Source organism: Oncorhynchus tshawytscha, linkage group LG01, assembly GCF_018296145.1.
Source record: "Oncorhynchus tshawytscha isolate Ot180627B linkage group LG01, Otsh_v2.0, whole genome shotgun sequence".
Lineage (NCBI taxonomy): Eukaryota > Metazoa > Chordata > Actinopteri > Salmoniformes > Salmonidae > Oncorhynchus > Oncorhynchus tshawytscha.
This window is the reverse complement of record NC_056429.1, coordinates 94,330,934-94,345,244: the sequence shown is the minus strand read 5'-3', so window position 1 is coordinate 94,345,244 and position 14,311 is coordinate 94,330,934. Positions and strand designations below refer to the sequence as shown.

At 42.1% G+C, this 14,311-nt stretch overlaps 1 protein-coding gene across 3 annotated transcripts in view; it reads left to right on the top strand.

Annotated features, from left to right (window-relative positions):
* The first annotated feature begins 2,107 nt into the window (after window positions 1-2,107).
* The window catches only part of LOC112260173 (neurexin-1a), a 495,882-nt gene continuing 483,678 nt past the window's right edge, over window positions 2,108-14,311 (top strand). For all 3 annotated transcript variants that reach the window (XM_042327452.1, XM_042327447.1, XM_042327443.1), the window contains exons 1-2: window positions 2,108-2,235; window positions 2,445-2,697. In XM_042327452.1, the coding sequence (XP_042183386.1) occupies window positions 2,218-2,235; window positions 2,445-2,697 (271 nt within the window). In that variant the 5' untranslated portion in view covers window positions 2,108-2,217. The remainder of the gene's footprint in view (window positions 2,236-2,444; window positions 2,698-14,311) is intronic.

Here is a 14,311-nt window from a genome sequence, read left to right as displayed (position 1 = left end):
AGTGTGTACATGCACATTTCCAGATATCATCAACAGTAATACAATAAATCAGAGCTCTGCAGTGCTGATTTATGACATCTGAATTTGCATCAGATGGAAACAAGATCATATTGTGCAGCAATTTCATCAGGTAACATGAATATAAAGCCGGTGAGAGGTGGTTCGAATAGTATGGGAGGCCAAAAGTCTGTGTAACCAAAAGAGAGTCCCAAGTGTGTGAAAAAACATAGTTTGTCCCACGGATGGGTAAAGAAAGTTTGTAGTCAACAATGTATGCAGGAGTCATGAGACAAAGAGCAAAATGCACAATAAAAAAAAGTATATATAACAACTTGGGGCCACCATTGTAAGTTCAGAGTCACTTACCCCAACAGTGCGTGAGTGCTGAAATAACACATAAAAAAACAACATACTGCAAAGTTTCTTAAGAACTAGAAGCATGGCAGTCCTATCCGTCATCACCATTTTCATCACCTGATTTAGTATGTAGGGAGGAGGTGAAGAGCAACATGCAATTTTGTTGTATTGTTTTTCCCTTCAGCTAGCCCGGTGTACACTAAATCTACACACACACACACACACACACACACACACACACACACACTTAGCATTCCAGTGGTTTTCCGTAAAGCATTGAGCTCATATCACGTAGCTGGTCGATATCTACCACATCCGTCAATCAAAAAGTAAATTACTACTACTACTGGATGACAAATATCCTTCCCTCTCAATCACGTTTCTCTCTGCTCCCTTCTCGTTCTCATCCTCCCGCCCTCCTGCACTCCCTCCTCCTCATCTCTGGATAGTTCTTCTGAGTCTGTTCTCAGCCCAGCCAGGTATCTCTCCAGGTATCTCTCCAGGTACCCCCCTCAACCTCTGTCACTTTCTCTCTATATATATAGTATTTCTATCTCTGTTTCTCTTTTGCTCTCTTTCTCTCTCTTCTCTCTCTCTCTGTGTTTTCTCCCCTTTCTCACTCTCTCTTTTCTTGTATGGTTCTCCTCAGCCCAGTAGCTCCGTACCTTAGTACTTCAGAGCCGTGGTATAGATTACTGTGAGGAGGGGGAACACTGGTTCCAACTAGCGAATGCACCTGCCATTAATTATTTGTACACACATACACCCCCCCCCCCCCCACCCCACACACACACACACACAGGCCATACACTTTACAGTCCAGTCAGGTCCTGTGTTATTTACCATCCAGAATTAAAGATGAATGAGAGTGATAAATCAAGGAGAGGGAAACACACTAACTCTCCTAGCCAGGTGCATGTGTTGGAAACTTAGAGAGATCGAGCAATATATATATATATAAAGCACGAGAGAGAGAAACAACCTGCAGTTCGTTAATCACTCTGAAATATGGCCAAGACAGGGTTTGTTGTTTGGGTCGGCTCTGAAAATGAAAGAGCCCCCCCCCCACCCCACCCCCATTATTATTTTATGGCTGCTGCTCTATTGATGAATGAGATATACAATGGGGGGAAATAAAAGGAGGGTAGAATGGAGAGTTACTTTTATGGGATCACAGATTACTAATGGGCCTCGACTCGCAGCAATATTATTTAGTGTTGTATCAATGCCAGACCTGGGTTCAACTACTATTTAAAACGTTATCTGTGCTCGAATGAGTCTGCTTGGCTGAATGGAATTAATAGGACAGTCAAAAAGTGCAAACCCAGCTAGAGAAAATGTTGTATGTATTTGAAAGATTTCAAGTAGTATTTGAAACCAGGTATGTTTAACGTTCATTCCAGAAGAAAAATGTCTCAACCTGGTAGTGATAAATGAAACTAATTAAACGTCTTTCTCCATCTGTATTGAACCCTTTATGGATCCATCCTGCTTTCAGTGGTGCTTGTGAAGCTGTAGTACGGTTTCATTCCATTCCATTGACATTTGAATGGCATACAATATATGAATAGTTGTTTCAAATCAAACTGTATTTGCCACATGCGATGAATACAACAACTGTAGACTTTACCTTGAAATGCTTTATTGATGGATTGATGGATGTGCGTATTACATTCAGGATAAATCTATAATAACAAATCAACCATGCCAAGTGGTAAACTTCAACACTCCTCCTGTCTCCACCCAGGTACCATCTCCATCAACACACAGCGCCAGGCCTACACAGCCCCAGGAGAGAGTGAGATCCTTGATCTGGATGATAACCTGTACCTTGGAGGACTACCAGAGAATAAACTAGGCATGGTCTTCCCTACAGAGGTACAACGCACACACACACACACACACACACACACACACACACACACACACACACACACACACACACACGTAATCAACCAGAGAGTAGCGAACCTGTAGCAGCTTAGAGGTTAATTATGCCTTGCTCAAGGGCACAATGGTAGTGGATGGTAGTAGTGATCTGAAATAAGCAGCTCCCCAGTCACCAGTTTTATTTCACGTGTCTCCAGGTCTGGACAGCTCTCCTAAACTATGGCTACGTGGGCTGCATCCGGGACCTGTTCATCGATGGCCAGAGTAAAGATGTCCGCCGCATGGCCGAGGTTCAGAAGGCTGCAGGGGTCAAACCATCCTGTTCTAAAGAACCGCCCAAGCAGTGCCTGTCAAATCCCTGCCAGAATAACGGGGTCTGTCGGGAGGGATGGAACCGTTACGTCTGTGACTGCTCGGGGACGGGATACCTGGGCCGCTCCTGTGAGAGGGGTAAGACATCCATCCATATTTGATCTCTTTCTGGTTTTGATGAATGGGTATTGATACAGAGTGTTGTTACTCCAGTGAGAGAGGTTAGACACATCCCTTGTTTAAATTGTTTGTTTGAGATACAGATTGAGATCAAGATCAAGATTGTTTACACAGTTCTGACATGGAGAATATTGGGTATAGATAAAGTATGGTTTGTGTTGAAACGTCTATGTAGAGTAGGGATGTCTGGTTTGTTGAAAGGTCTATATAGAGTAGGGATGTCTGGTTTGTTGAAAGGTATATATAGAGTAGGGATGTCTGGTTTGTTGAAAGGTCTATGTAGAGTAGGCATGTCTGGTTTGTTGAAAGGTCTATATAGAGTAGGGATGTCTGGTTTGTTGAAAGGTCTATATAGAGTAGGGATGTCTGGTTTGTTGAAAGGTCTATGTAGAGTAGGCATGTCTGGTTTGTTGAAAGGTCTATATAGAGTAGGGATGTCTGGAGTGTTGAAAGGTCTATATAGAGTAGGGGTGTCTGGTTTGTTGAAAGGTCTATGTAGAGTAGGGGTGTCTTGTGTGTTGAAAGGTCTATGTAGAGTAGGGGTGTCTGGTTTGTTGAAAGGTCTATGTAGAGTAGGGATGTCTGGTTTGTTGAAAGGTCAATGTAGAGTAGGCATGTCTGGTTTGTTGAAAGGTCTATATAGAGTAGGGATGTCTGGAGTGTTGAAAGGTCTATGTAGAGTAGGGATGTCTGGTTTGTTGAAAGGTCTATGTAGAGTAGGGATGTCTGGTTTGTTGAAAGGTCAATGTAGAGTAGGGATGTTTGGTTTGTTGAAAGGTCTGTATAGAGTAGGGATGTCTTGTGTGTTGAAAGGTCTATGTAGAGTAGGGGTGTCTTGTGTGTTGAAAGGTCTATGTAGAGTAGGCATGTCTGGTTTGTTGAAAGGTCTATATAGAGTAGGGATGTCTTGTGTGTTGAAAGGTCTATGTAGAGTAGGGTTGTCTTGTGTGTTGAAAGGTCTATGTAGATTAGGGATGTCTTGTGTGTTGAAAGGTCTATGTAGAGTAGGGGTGTCTTGTGTGTTGAAAGGTCTATGTAGAGTAGGGGTGTCTTGTGTGTTGAAAGGTCTATGTAGAGTAGGGGTGTCTGGTTTGTTGAAAGGTCTATGTAGATTAGGGATGTCTTGTGTGTTGAAAGGTCTATGTAGAGTAGGGGTGTCTTGTGTGTTGAAAGGTCTATGTAGAGTAGGGGTGTCTTGTGTGTTGAAAGGTCTATGTAGAGTAGGGGTGTCTTGTGTGTTGAAAGGTCTATGTAGATTAGGGATGTCTTGTGTGTTGAAAGGTCTATGTAGAGTAGGGGTGTCTTGTGTGTTGAAAGGTCTATGTAGATTAGGGATGTCTTGTGTGTTGAAAGGTCTATGTAGAGTAGGGGTGTCTTGTGTGTTGAAAGGTCTATGTAGATTAGGGATGTCTTGTGTGTTGAAAGGTCTATGTAGAGTAGGGGTGTCTTGTGTGTTGAAAGGTCTATGTAGAGTAGGGATGTCTGGTTTGTTGAAAGGTCTATGTAGAGTAGGGATGTCTGGTTTGTTGAAAGGTCTATGTAGAGTAGGGGTGTCTGGTTTGTTGAAAGGTCTATGTAGAGTAGGGATGTCTGGTTTGTTGAAAGGTCTATGTAGAGTAGGGGTGTCTGGTTTGTTGAAAGGTCTATGTAGAGTAGGGATGTCTGGTTTGTTGAAAGGTCTATGTAGAGTAGGGATGTCTTGTGTGTTGAAAGGTCTATGTAGAGTAGGGATGTCTGGTTTGTTGAAAGGTCTATGTAGAGTAGGGGTGTCTTGTGTGTTGAAAGGTCTATGTAGAGTAGGGATGTCTGGTTTGTTGAAAGGTCTATGTAGAGTAGGGGTGTCTTGTGTGTTGAAAGGTCTATGTAGAGTAGGGATGTCTTGTGTGTTGAAAGGTCTATGTAGAGTAGGGGTGTCTTGTGTGTTGAAAGGTCTATGTAGATTAGGGATGTATTGTGTGTTGAAAGGTCTATGTAGAGTAGGGGTGTCTTGTGTGTTGAAAGGTCTATGTAGATTAGGGATGTCTGGTTTGTTGAAAGGTCTATGTAGAGTAGGGATGTCTGGTTTGTTGAAAGGTCTATGTAGAGTAGGGATGTCTGGTTTGTTGAAAGGTCTATGTAGAGTAGGGGTGTCTGGTTTGTTGAAAGGTCTATGTAGAGTAGGGATGTCTGGTTTGTTGAAAGGTCTATGTAGAGTAGGGGTGTCTGGTTTGTTGAAAGGTCAATGTAGAGTAGGGATGTCTGGTTTGTTGAAAGGTCTATGTAGAGTAGGGGTGTCTGGTTTGTTGAAAGGTCTATGTAGAGTAGGGATGTCTGGTTTGTTGAAAGGTCTATGTAGAGTAGGGATGTCTGGTTTGTTGAAAGGTCTATGTAGATTAGGGGTGTCTGGTTTGTTGAAAGGTCTATGTAGAGTAGGGGTGTCTGGTTTGTTGAAAGGTCTATGTAGAGTAGGGATGTCTGGTTTGTTGAAACAAACCATTGAAACAAACCAGCTCTATGTAGATTAGGGATGTCTGGTTTGTTGAAAGGTCTATGTAGAGTAGGGGTGTCTGGTTTGTTGAAAGGTCTATGTAGATTAGGGATGTCTGGTTTGTTGAAAGGTCTATGTAGAGTAGGGGTGTCTGGTTTGTTGAAAGGTCTATGTAGAGTAGGGATGTCTTGTGTGTTGAAAGGTCTATGTAGAGTAGGGGTGTCTGGTTTGTTGAAAGGTCTATGTAGATTAGGGATGTCTTGTGTGTTGAAAGGTCTATGTAGAGTAGGGGTGTCTGGTTTGTTGAAAGGTCTATGTAGATTAGGATGTCTTGTGTGTTGAAAGGTCTATGTAGAGTAGGGATGTCTTGTGTGTTGAAAGGTCTATGTAGAGTAGGGATGTCTTGTGTGTTGAAAGGTCTATGTAGAGTAGGGATGTCTTGTGTGTTGAAAGGTCTATGTAGATTAGGGATGTCTTGTTTGTTGAAAGGTCTATGTAGAGTAGGGATGTCTGGTTTGTTGAAAGGTCTATATAGAGTAGGGATGTCTGGTTTGTTGAAAGGTCTATGTAGAGTAGGCATGTCTGGTTTGTTGAAAGGTCTATATAGAGTAGGGATGTCTGGAGTGTTGAAAGGTCTATATAGAGTAGGGGTGTCTGGTTTGTTGAAAGGTCTATGTAGAGTAGGGGTGTCTTGTGTGTTGAAAGGTCTATGTAGAGTAGGGGTGTCTGGTTTGTTGAAAGGTCTATGTAGAGTAGGGATGTCTGGTTTGTTGAAAGGTCAATGTAGAGTAGGCATGTCTGGTTTGTTGAAAGGTCTATATAGAGTAGGGATGTCTGGAGTGTTGAAAGGTCTATGTAGAGTAGGGATGTCTGGTTTGTTGAAAGGTCTATGTAGAGTAGGGATGTCTGGTTTGTTGAAAGGTCAATGTAGAGTAGGGATGTTTGGTTTGTTGAAAGGTCTGTATAGAGTAGGGATGTCTTGTGTGTTGAAAGGTCTATGTAGAGTAGGGGTGTCTTGTGTGTTGAAAGGTCTATGTAGAGTAGGCATGTCTGGTTTGTTGAAAGGTCTATATAGAGTAGGGATGTCTTGTGTGTTGAAAGGTCTATGTAAGTAGGGTTGTCTTGTGTGTTGAAAGGTCTATGTAGATTAGGGATGTCTTGTGTGTTGAAAGGTCTATGTAGAGTAGGGGTGTCTTGTGTGTTGAAAGGTCTATGTAGAGTAGGGGTGTCTTGTGTGTTGAAAGGTCTATGTAGAGTAGGGGTGTCTGGTTTGTTGAAAGGTCTATGTAGATTAGGGATGTCTTGTGTGTTGAAAGGTCTATGTAGAGTAGGGGTGTCTTGTGTGTTGAAAGGTCTATGTAGAGTAGGGGTGTCTTGTGTGTTGAAAGGTCTATGTAGAGTAGGGGTGTCTGGTTTGTTGAAAGGTCTATGTAGATTAGGGATGTCTTGTGTGTTGAAAGGTCTATGTAGAGTAGGGGTGTCTTGTGTGTTGAAAGGTCTATGTAGAGTAGGGGTGTCTGGTTTGTTGAAAGGTCTATGTAGAGTAGGGGTGTCTGGTTTGTTGAAAGGTCTATGTAGAGTAGGCATGTCTGGTTTGTTGAAAGGTCTATGTAGATTAGGGATGTCTGGTTTGTTGAAAGGTCTATATAGATTAGGGATGTCTGGTTTGTTGAAAGGTCAATGTAGAGTAGGGATGTCTGGTTTGTTGAAAGGTCTATGTAGATTAGGGATGTCTGGTTTGTTGAAAGGTCAATGTAGAGTAGGGATGTCTGGTTTGTTGAAAGGTCTATGTAGAGTAGGCATGTCTGGTTTGTTGAAAGGTCTATATAGAGTAGGGATGTCTTGTGTGTTGAAAGGTCTATGTAGAGTAGGGGTGTCTTGTGTGTTGAAAGGTCTATGTAGATTAGGGATGTCTTGTGTGTTGAAAGGTCTATGTAGAGTAGGGGTGTCTTGTGTGTTGAAAGGTCTATGTAGATTAGGGATGTCTTGTGTGTTGAAAGGTCTATGTAGAGTAGGGGTGTCTTGTGTGTTGAAAGGTCTATGTAGATTAGGGATGTCTTGTGTGTTGAAAGGTCTATGTAGAGTAGGGGTGTCTTGTGTGTTGAAAGGTCTATGTAGAGTAGGGATGTCTGGTTTGTTGAAAGGTCTATGTAGAGTAGGGATGTCTGGTTTGTTGAAAGGTCTATGTAGAGTAGGGGTGTCTGGTTTGTTGAAAGGTCTATGTAGAGTAGGGATGTCTGGTTTGTTGAAAGGTCTATGTAGAGTAGGGGTGTCTGGTTTGTTGAAAGGTCTATGTAGAGTAGGGATGTCTGGTTTGTTGAAAGGTCTATGTAGAGTAGGGATGTCTTGTGTGTTGAAAGGTCTATGTAGAGTAGGGATGTCTGGTTTGTTGAAAGGTCTATGTAGAGTAGGGGTGTCTTGTGTGTTGAAAGGTCTATGTAGAGTAGGGATGTCTGGTTTGTTGAAAGGTCTATGTAGAGTAGGGGTGTCTTGTGTGTTGAAAGGTCTATGTAGAGTAGGGATGTCTTGTGTGTTGAAAGGTCTATGTAGAGTAGGGGTGTCTGGTTTGTTGAAAGGTCTATGTAGATTAGGGATGTCTTGTGTGTTGAAAGGTCTATGTAGAGTAGGGGTGTCTTGTGTGTTGAAAGGTCTATGTAGAGTAGGGGTGTCTTGTGTGTTGAAAGGTCTATGTAGAGTAGGGATGTCTTGTGTGTTGAAAGGTCTATGTAGAGTAGGGGTGTCTTGTGTGTTGAAAGGTCTATGTAGAGTAGGGATGTCTGGTTTGTTGAAAGGTCTATGTAGATTAGGGATGTCTTGTGTGTTGAAAGGTCTATGTAGAGTAGGGGTGTCTTGTGTGTTGAAAGGTCTATGTAGAGTAGGGGTGTCTGGTTTGTTGAAAGGTCTATGTAGAGTAGGGGTGTCTGGTTTGTTGAAAGGTCTATGTAGAGTAGGCATGTCTGGTTTGTTGAAAGGTCTATGTAGATTAGGGATGTCTGGTTTGTTGAAAGGTCTATATAGATTAGGGATGTCTGGTTTGTTGAAAGGTCAATGTAGAGTAGGGATGTCTGGTTTGTTGAAAGGTCTATGTAGATTAGGGATGTCTGGTTTGTTGAAAGGTCAATGTAGAGTAGGGATGTCTGGTTTGTTGAAAGGTCTATGTAGAGTAGGCATGTCTGGTTTGTTGAAAGGTCTATATAGAGTAGGGATGTCTTGTGTGTTGAAAGGTCTATGTAGATTAGGGATGTCTTCTGTGTTGAAAGGTCTATGTAGAGTAGGGGTGTCTTGTGTGTTGAAAGGTCTATGTAGATTAGGGATGTCTTCTGTGTTGAAAGGTCTATGTAGAGTAGGGGTGTCTTGTGTGTTGAAAGGTCTATGTAGATTAGGGATGTCTTGTGTGTTGAAAGGTCTATGTAGAGTAGGGGTGTCTTGTGTGTTGAAAGGTCTATGTAGATTAGGGATGTCTGGTTTGTTGAAAGGTCTATGTAGAGTAGGGATGTCTGGTTTGTTGAAAGGTCTATGTAGAGTAGGGATGTCTGGTTTGTTGAAAGGTCTATGTAGAGTAGGGGTGTCTGGTTTGTTGAAAGGTCTATGTAGAGTAGGGATGTCTGGTTTGTTGAAAGGTCTATGTAGAGTAGGGGTGTCTGGTTTGTTGAAAGGTCAATGTAGAGTAGGGATGTCTGGTTTGTTGAAAGGTCTATGTAGAGTAGGGGTGTCTGGTTTGTTGAAAGGTCTATGTAGAGTAGGGATGTCTGGTTTGTTGAAAGGTCTATGTAGAGTAGGGATGTCTGGTTTGTTGAAAGGTCTATGTAGATTAGGGGTGTCTGGTTTGTTGAAAGGTCTATGTAGAGTAGGGGTGTCTGGTTTGTTGAAAGGTCTATGTAGAGTAGGGATGTCTGGTTTGTTGAAACAAACCATTGAAACAAACCAGCTCTATGTAGATTAGGGATGTCTGGTTTGTTGAAAGGTCTATGTAGAGTAGGGGTGTCTGGTTTGTTGAAAGGTCTATGTAGATTAGGGATGTCTGGTTTGTTGAAAGGTCTATGTAGAGTAGGGGTGTCTGGTTTGTTGAAAGGTCAATGTAGAGTAGGGATGTCTGGTTTGTTGAAAGGTCTATGTAGAGTAGGGATGTCTTGTGTGTTGAAAGGTCTATGTAGAGTAGGGGTGTCTTGTGTGTTGAAAGGTCTATGTAGAGTAGGGGTGTCTTGTGTGTTGAAAGGTCTATGTAGAGTAGGGGTGTCTGGTTTGTTGAAAGGTCTATGTAGATTAGGGATGTCTTGTGTGTTGAAAGGTCTATGTAGAGTAGGGGTGTCTTGTGTGTTGAAAGGTCTATGTAGAGTAGGGGTGTCTTGTGTGTTGAAAGGTCTATGTAGAGTAGGGATGTCTTGTGTGTTGAAAGGTCTATGTAGAGTAGGGGTGTCTTGTGTGTTGAAAGGTCTATGTAGAGTAGGGATGTCTGGTTTGTTGAAAGGTCTATGTAGATTAGGGATGTCTTGTGTGTTGAAAGGTCTATGTAGAGTAGGGGTGTCTTGTGTGTTGAAAGGTCTATGTAGAGTAGGGGTGTCTGGTTTGTTGAAAGGTCTATGTAGAGTAGGGGTGTCTGGTTTGTTGAAAGGTCTATGTAGAGTAGGCATGTCTGGTTTGTTGAAAGGTCTATGTAGATTAGGGATGTCTGGTTTGTTGAAAGGTCTATATAGATTAGGGATGTCTGGTTTGTTGAAAGGTCAATGTAGAGTAGGGATGTCTGGTTTGTTGAAAGGTCTATGTAGATTAGGGATGTCTGGTTTGTTGAAAGGTCAATGTAGAGTAGGGATGTCTGGTTTGTTGAAAGGTCTATGTAGAGTAGGCATGTCTGGTTTGTTGAAAGGTCTATATAGAGTAGGGATGTCTTGTGTGTTGAAAGGTCTATGTAGAGTAGGGGTGTCTTGTGTGTTGAAAGGTCTATGTAGATTAGGGATGTCTTCTGTGTTGAAAGGTCTATGTAGAGTAGGGGTGTCTTGTGTGTTGAAAGGTCTATGTAGATTAGGATGTCTTCTGTGTTGAAAGGTCTATGTAGAGTAGGGGTGTCTTGTGTGTTGAAAGGTCTATGTAGATTAGGGATGTCTTGTGTGTTGAAAGGTCTATGTAGAGTAGGGGTGTCTTGTGTGTTGAAAGGTCTATGTAGAGTAGGGATGTCTGGTTTGTTGAAAGGTCTATGTAGAGTAGGGATGTCTGGTTTGTTGAAAGGTCTATGTAGAGTAGGGGTGTCTGGTTTGTTGAAAGGTCTATGTAGAGTAGGGATGTCTGGTTTGTTGAAAGGTCTATGTAGAGTAGGGGTGTCTGGTTTGTTGAAAGGTCTATGTAGAGTAGGGATGTCTGGTTTGTTGAAAGGTCTATGTAGAGTAGGGGTGTCTGGTTTGTTGAAAGGTCAATGTAGAGTAGGGATGTCTGGTTTGTTGAAAGGTCTATGTAGAGTAGGGGTGTCTGGTTTGTTGAAAGGTCTATGTAGAGTAGGGATGTCTGGTTTGTTGAAAGGTCTATGTAGAGTAGGGATGTCTGGTTTGTTGAAAGGTCTATGTAGATTAGGGGTGTCTGGTTTGTTGAAAGGTCTATGTAGAGTAGGGGTGTCTGGTTTGTTGAAAGGTCTATGTAGAGTAGGGATGTCTGGTTTGTTGAAACAAACCATTGAAACAAACCAGGTCTATGTAGATTAGGGATGTCTGGTTTGTTGAAAGGTCTATGTAGAGTAGGGGTGTCTGGTTTGTTGAAAGGTCTATGTAGATTAGGGATGTCTGGTTTGTTGAAAGGTCTATGTAGAGTAGGGGTGTCTGGTTTGTTGAAAGGTCTATGTAGATTAGGGATGTCTTGTGTGTTGAAAGGTCTATGTAGAGTAGGGGTGTCTTGTGTGTTGAAAGGTCTATGTAGAGTAGGGATGTCTTGTGTGTTGAAAGGTCTATGTAGAGTAGGGATGTCTTGTGTGTTGAAAGGTCTATGTAGAGTAGGGATGTCTTGTGTGTTGAAAGGTCTATGTAGATTAGGGATGTCTTGTGTTGAAAGGTCTATGTAGAGTAGGGGTGTCTGGTTTGTTGAAAGGTCTATGTAGATTAGGGGTGTCTGGTTTGTTGAAAGGTCTATGTAGAGTAGGGGTGTCTTGTGTGTTGAAAGGTCTATGTAGAGTAGGGGTGTCTGGTTTGTTGAAAGGTCTATGTAGAGTAGGGATGTCTGGTTTGTTGAAAGGTCTATGTAGAGTAGGGATGTCTGGTTTGTTGAAAGGTCTATGTAGAGTAGGGCTGTCTTGTGTGTTGAAAGGTCTATGTAGAGTAGGGGTGTCTGGTTTGTTGAAAGGTATATGTAGAGTAGGGATGTCTGGTTTGTTGAAAGGTCTATGTAGAGTAGGGATGTCTGGTTTGTTGAAAGGTCTATGTAGAGTAGGGATGTCTGGTTTGTTGAAAGGTCTATGTAGAGTAGGCATGTCTGGTTTGTTGAAAGGTCTATATAGAGTAGGGATGTCTGGTTTGTTGAAAGGTCTATATAGAGTAGGGATGTCTGGTTTGTTGAAAGGTCTATGTAGAGTAGGGATGTCTTGTGTGTTGAAAGGTCTATGTAGATTAGGGATGTCTTGTTTGTTGAAAGGTCTATGTAGAGTAGGGATGTCTGGTTTGTTGAAAGGTCTATATAGAGTAGGGATGTCTGGTTTGTTGAAAGGTCTATGTAGAGTAGGCATGTCTGGTTTGTTGAAAGGTCTATATAGAGTAGGGATGTCTGGAGTGTTGAAAGGTCTATATAGAGTAGGGGTGTCTGGTTTGTTGAAAGGTCTATGTAGAGTAGGGGTGTCTTGTGTGTTGAAAGGTCTATGTAGAGTAGGGGTGTCTGGTTTGTTGAAAGGTCTATGTAGAGTAGGGATGTCTGGTTTGTTGAAAGGTCAATGTAGAGTAGGCATGTCTGGTTTGTTGAAAGGTCTATATAGAGTAGGGATGTCTGGAGTGTTGAAAGGTCTATGTAGAGTAGGGATGTCTGGTTTGTTGAAAGGTCTATGTAGAGTAGGGATGTCTGGTTTGTTGAAAGGTCAATGTAGAGTAGGGATGTTTGGTTTGTTGAAAGGTCTGTATAGAGTAGGGATGTCTTGTGTGTTGAAAGGTCTATGTAGAGTAGGGGTGTCTTGTGTGTTGAAAGGTCTATGTAGAGTAGGCATGTCTGGTTTGTTGAAAGGTCTATATAGAGTAGGGATGTCTTGTGTGTTGAAAGGTCTATGTAGAGTAGGGTTGTCTTGTGTGTTGAAAGGTCTATGTAGATTAGGGATGTCTTGTGTGTTGAAAGGTCTATGTAGAGTAGGGGTGTCTTGTGTGTTGAAAGGTCTATGTAGAGTAGGGGTGTCTTGTGTGTTGAAAGGTCTATGTAGAGTAGGGGTGTCTGGTTTGTTGAAAGGTCTATGTAGATTAGGGATGTCTTGTGTGTTGAAAGGTCTATGTAGAGTAGGGGTGTCTTGTGTGTTGAAAGGTCTATGTAGAGTAGGGGTGTCTTGTGTGTTGAAAGGTCTATGTAGAGTAGGGGTGTCTGGTTTGTTGAAAGGTCTATGTAGATTAGGGATGTCTTGTGTGTTGAAAGGTCTATGTAGAGTAGGGGTGTCTTGTGTGTTGAAAGGTCTATGTAGAGTAGGGGTGTCTGGTTTGTTGAAAGGTCTATGTAGAGTAGGGGTGTCTGGTTTGTTGAAAGGTCTATGTAGAGTAGGCATGTCTGGTTTGTTGAAAGGTCTATGTAGATTAGGGATGTCTGGTTTGTTGAAAGGTCTATATAGATTAGGGATGTCTGGTTTGTTGAAAGGTCAATGTAGAGTAGGGATGTCTGGTTTGTTGAAAGGTCTATGTAGATTAGGGATGTCTGGTTTGTTGAAAGGTCAATGTAGAGTAGGGATGTCTGGTTTGTTGAAAGGTCTATGTAGAGTAGGCATGTCTGGTTTGTTGAAAGGTCTATATAGAGTAGGGATGTCTTGTGTGTTGAAAGGTCTATGTAGAGTAGGGGTGTCTTGTGTGTTGAAAGGTCTATGTAGATTAGGGATGTCTTGTGTGTTGAAAGGTCTATGTAGAGTAGGGGTGTCTTGTGTGTTGAAAGGTCTATGTAGATTAGGGATGTCTTGTGTGTTGAAAGGTCTATGTAGAGTAGGGGTGTCTTGTGTGTTGAAAGGTCTATGTAGATTAGGGATGTCTTGTGTGTTGAAAGGTCTATGTAGAGTAGGGGTGTCTTGTGTGTTGAAAGGTCTATGTAGAGTAGGGATGTCTGGTTTGTTGAAAGGTCTATGTAGAGTAGGGATGTCTGGTTTGTTGAAAGGTCTATGTAGAGTAGGGGTGTCTGGTTTGTTGAAAGGTCTATGTAGAGTAGGGATGTCTGGTTTGTTGAAAGGTCTATGTAGAGTAGGGGTGTCTGGTTTGTTGAAAGGTCAATGTAGAGTAGGGATGTCTGGTTTGTTGAAAGGTCTATGTAGAGTAGGGGTGTCTGGTTTGTTGAAAGGTCTATGTAGAGTAGGGATGTCTGGTTTGTTGAAAGGTCTATGTAGAGTAGGGATGTCTGGTTTGTTGAAAGGTCTATATAGATTAGGGGTGTCTGGTTTGTTGAAAGGTCTATGTAGAGTAGGGGTGTCTGGTTTGTTGAAAGGTCTATGTAGAGTAGGGATGTCTGGTTTGTTGAAACAAACCATTGAAACAAACCAGCTCTATGTAGATTAGGGATGTCTGGTTTGTTGAAAGGTCTATGTAGAGTAGGGGTGTCTGGTTTGTTGAAAGGTCTATGTAGATTAGGGATGTCTGGTTTGTTGAAAGGTCTATGTAGAGTAGGGGTGTCTGGTTTGTTGAAAGGTCTATGTAGAGTAGGGATGTCTTGTGTGTTGAAAGGTCTATGTAGAGTAGGGGTGTCTGGTTTGTTGAAAGGTCTATGTAGATTAGGGATGTCTTGTGTGTTGAAAGGTCTATGTAGAGTAGGGGTGTCTGGTTTGTTGAAAGGTCTATGTAGATTAGGGATGTCTTGTGTGTTGAAAGGTCTATGTAGAGTAGGGATGTCTTGTGTGTTGAAAGGTCTATGTAGAGTAGGGATGTCTTGTGTGTTGAAAGGTCTATGTAGAGTAGGGATGTCTTGTGT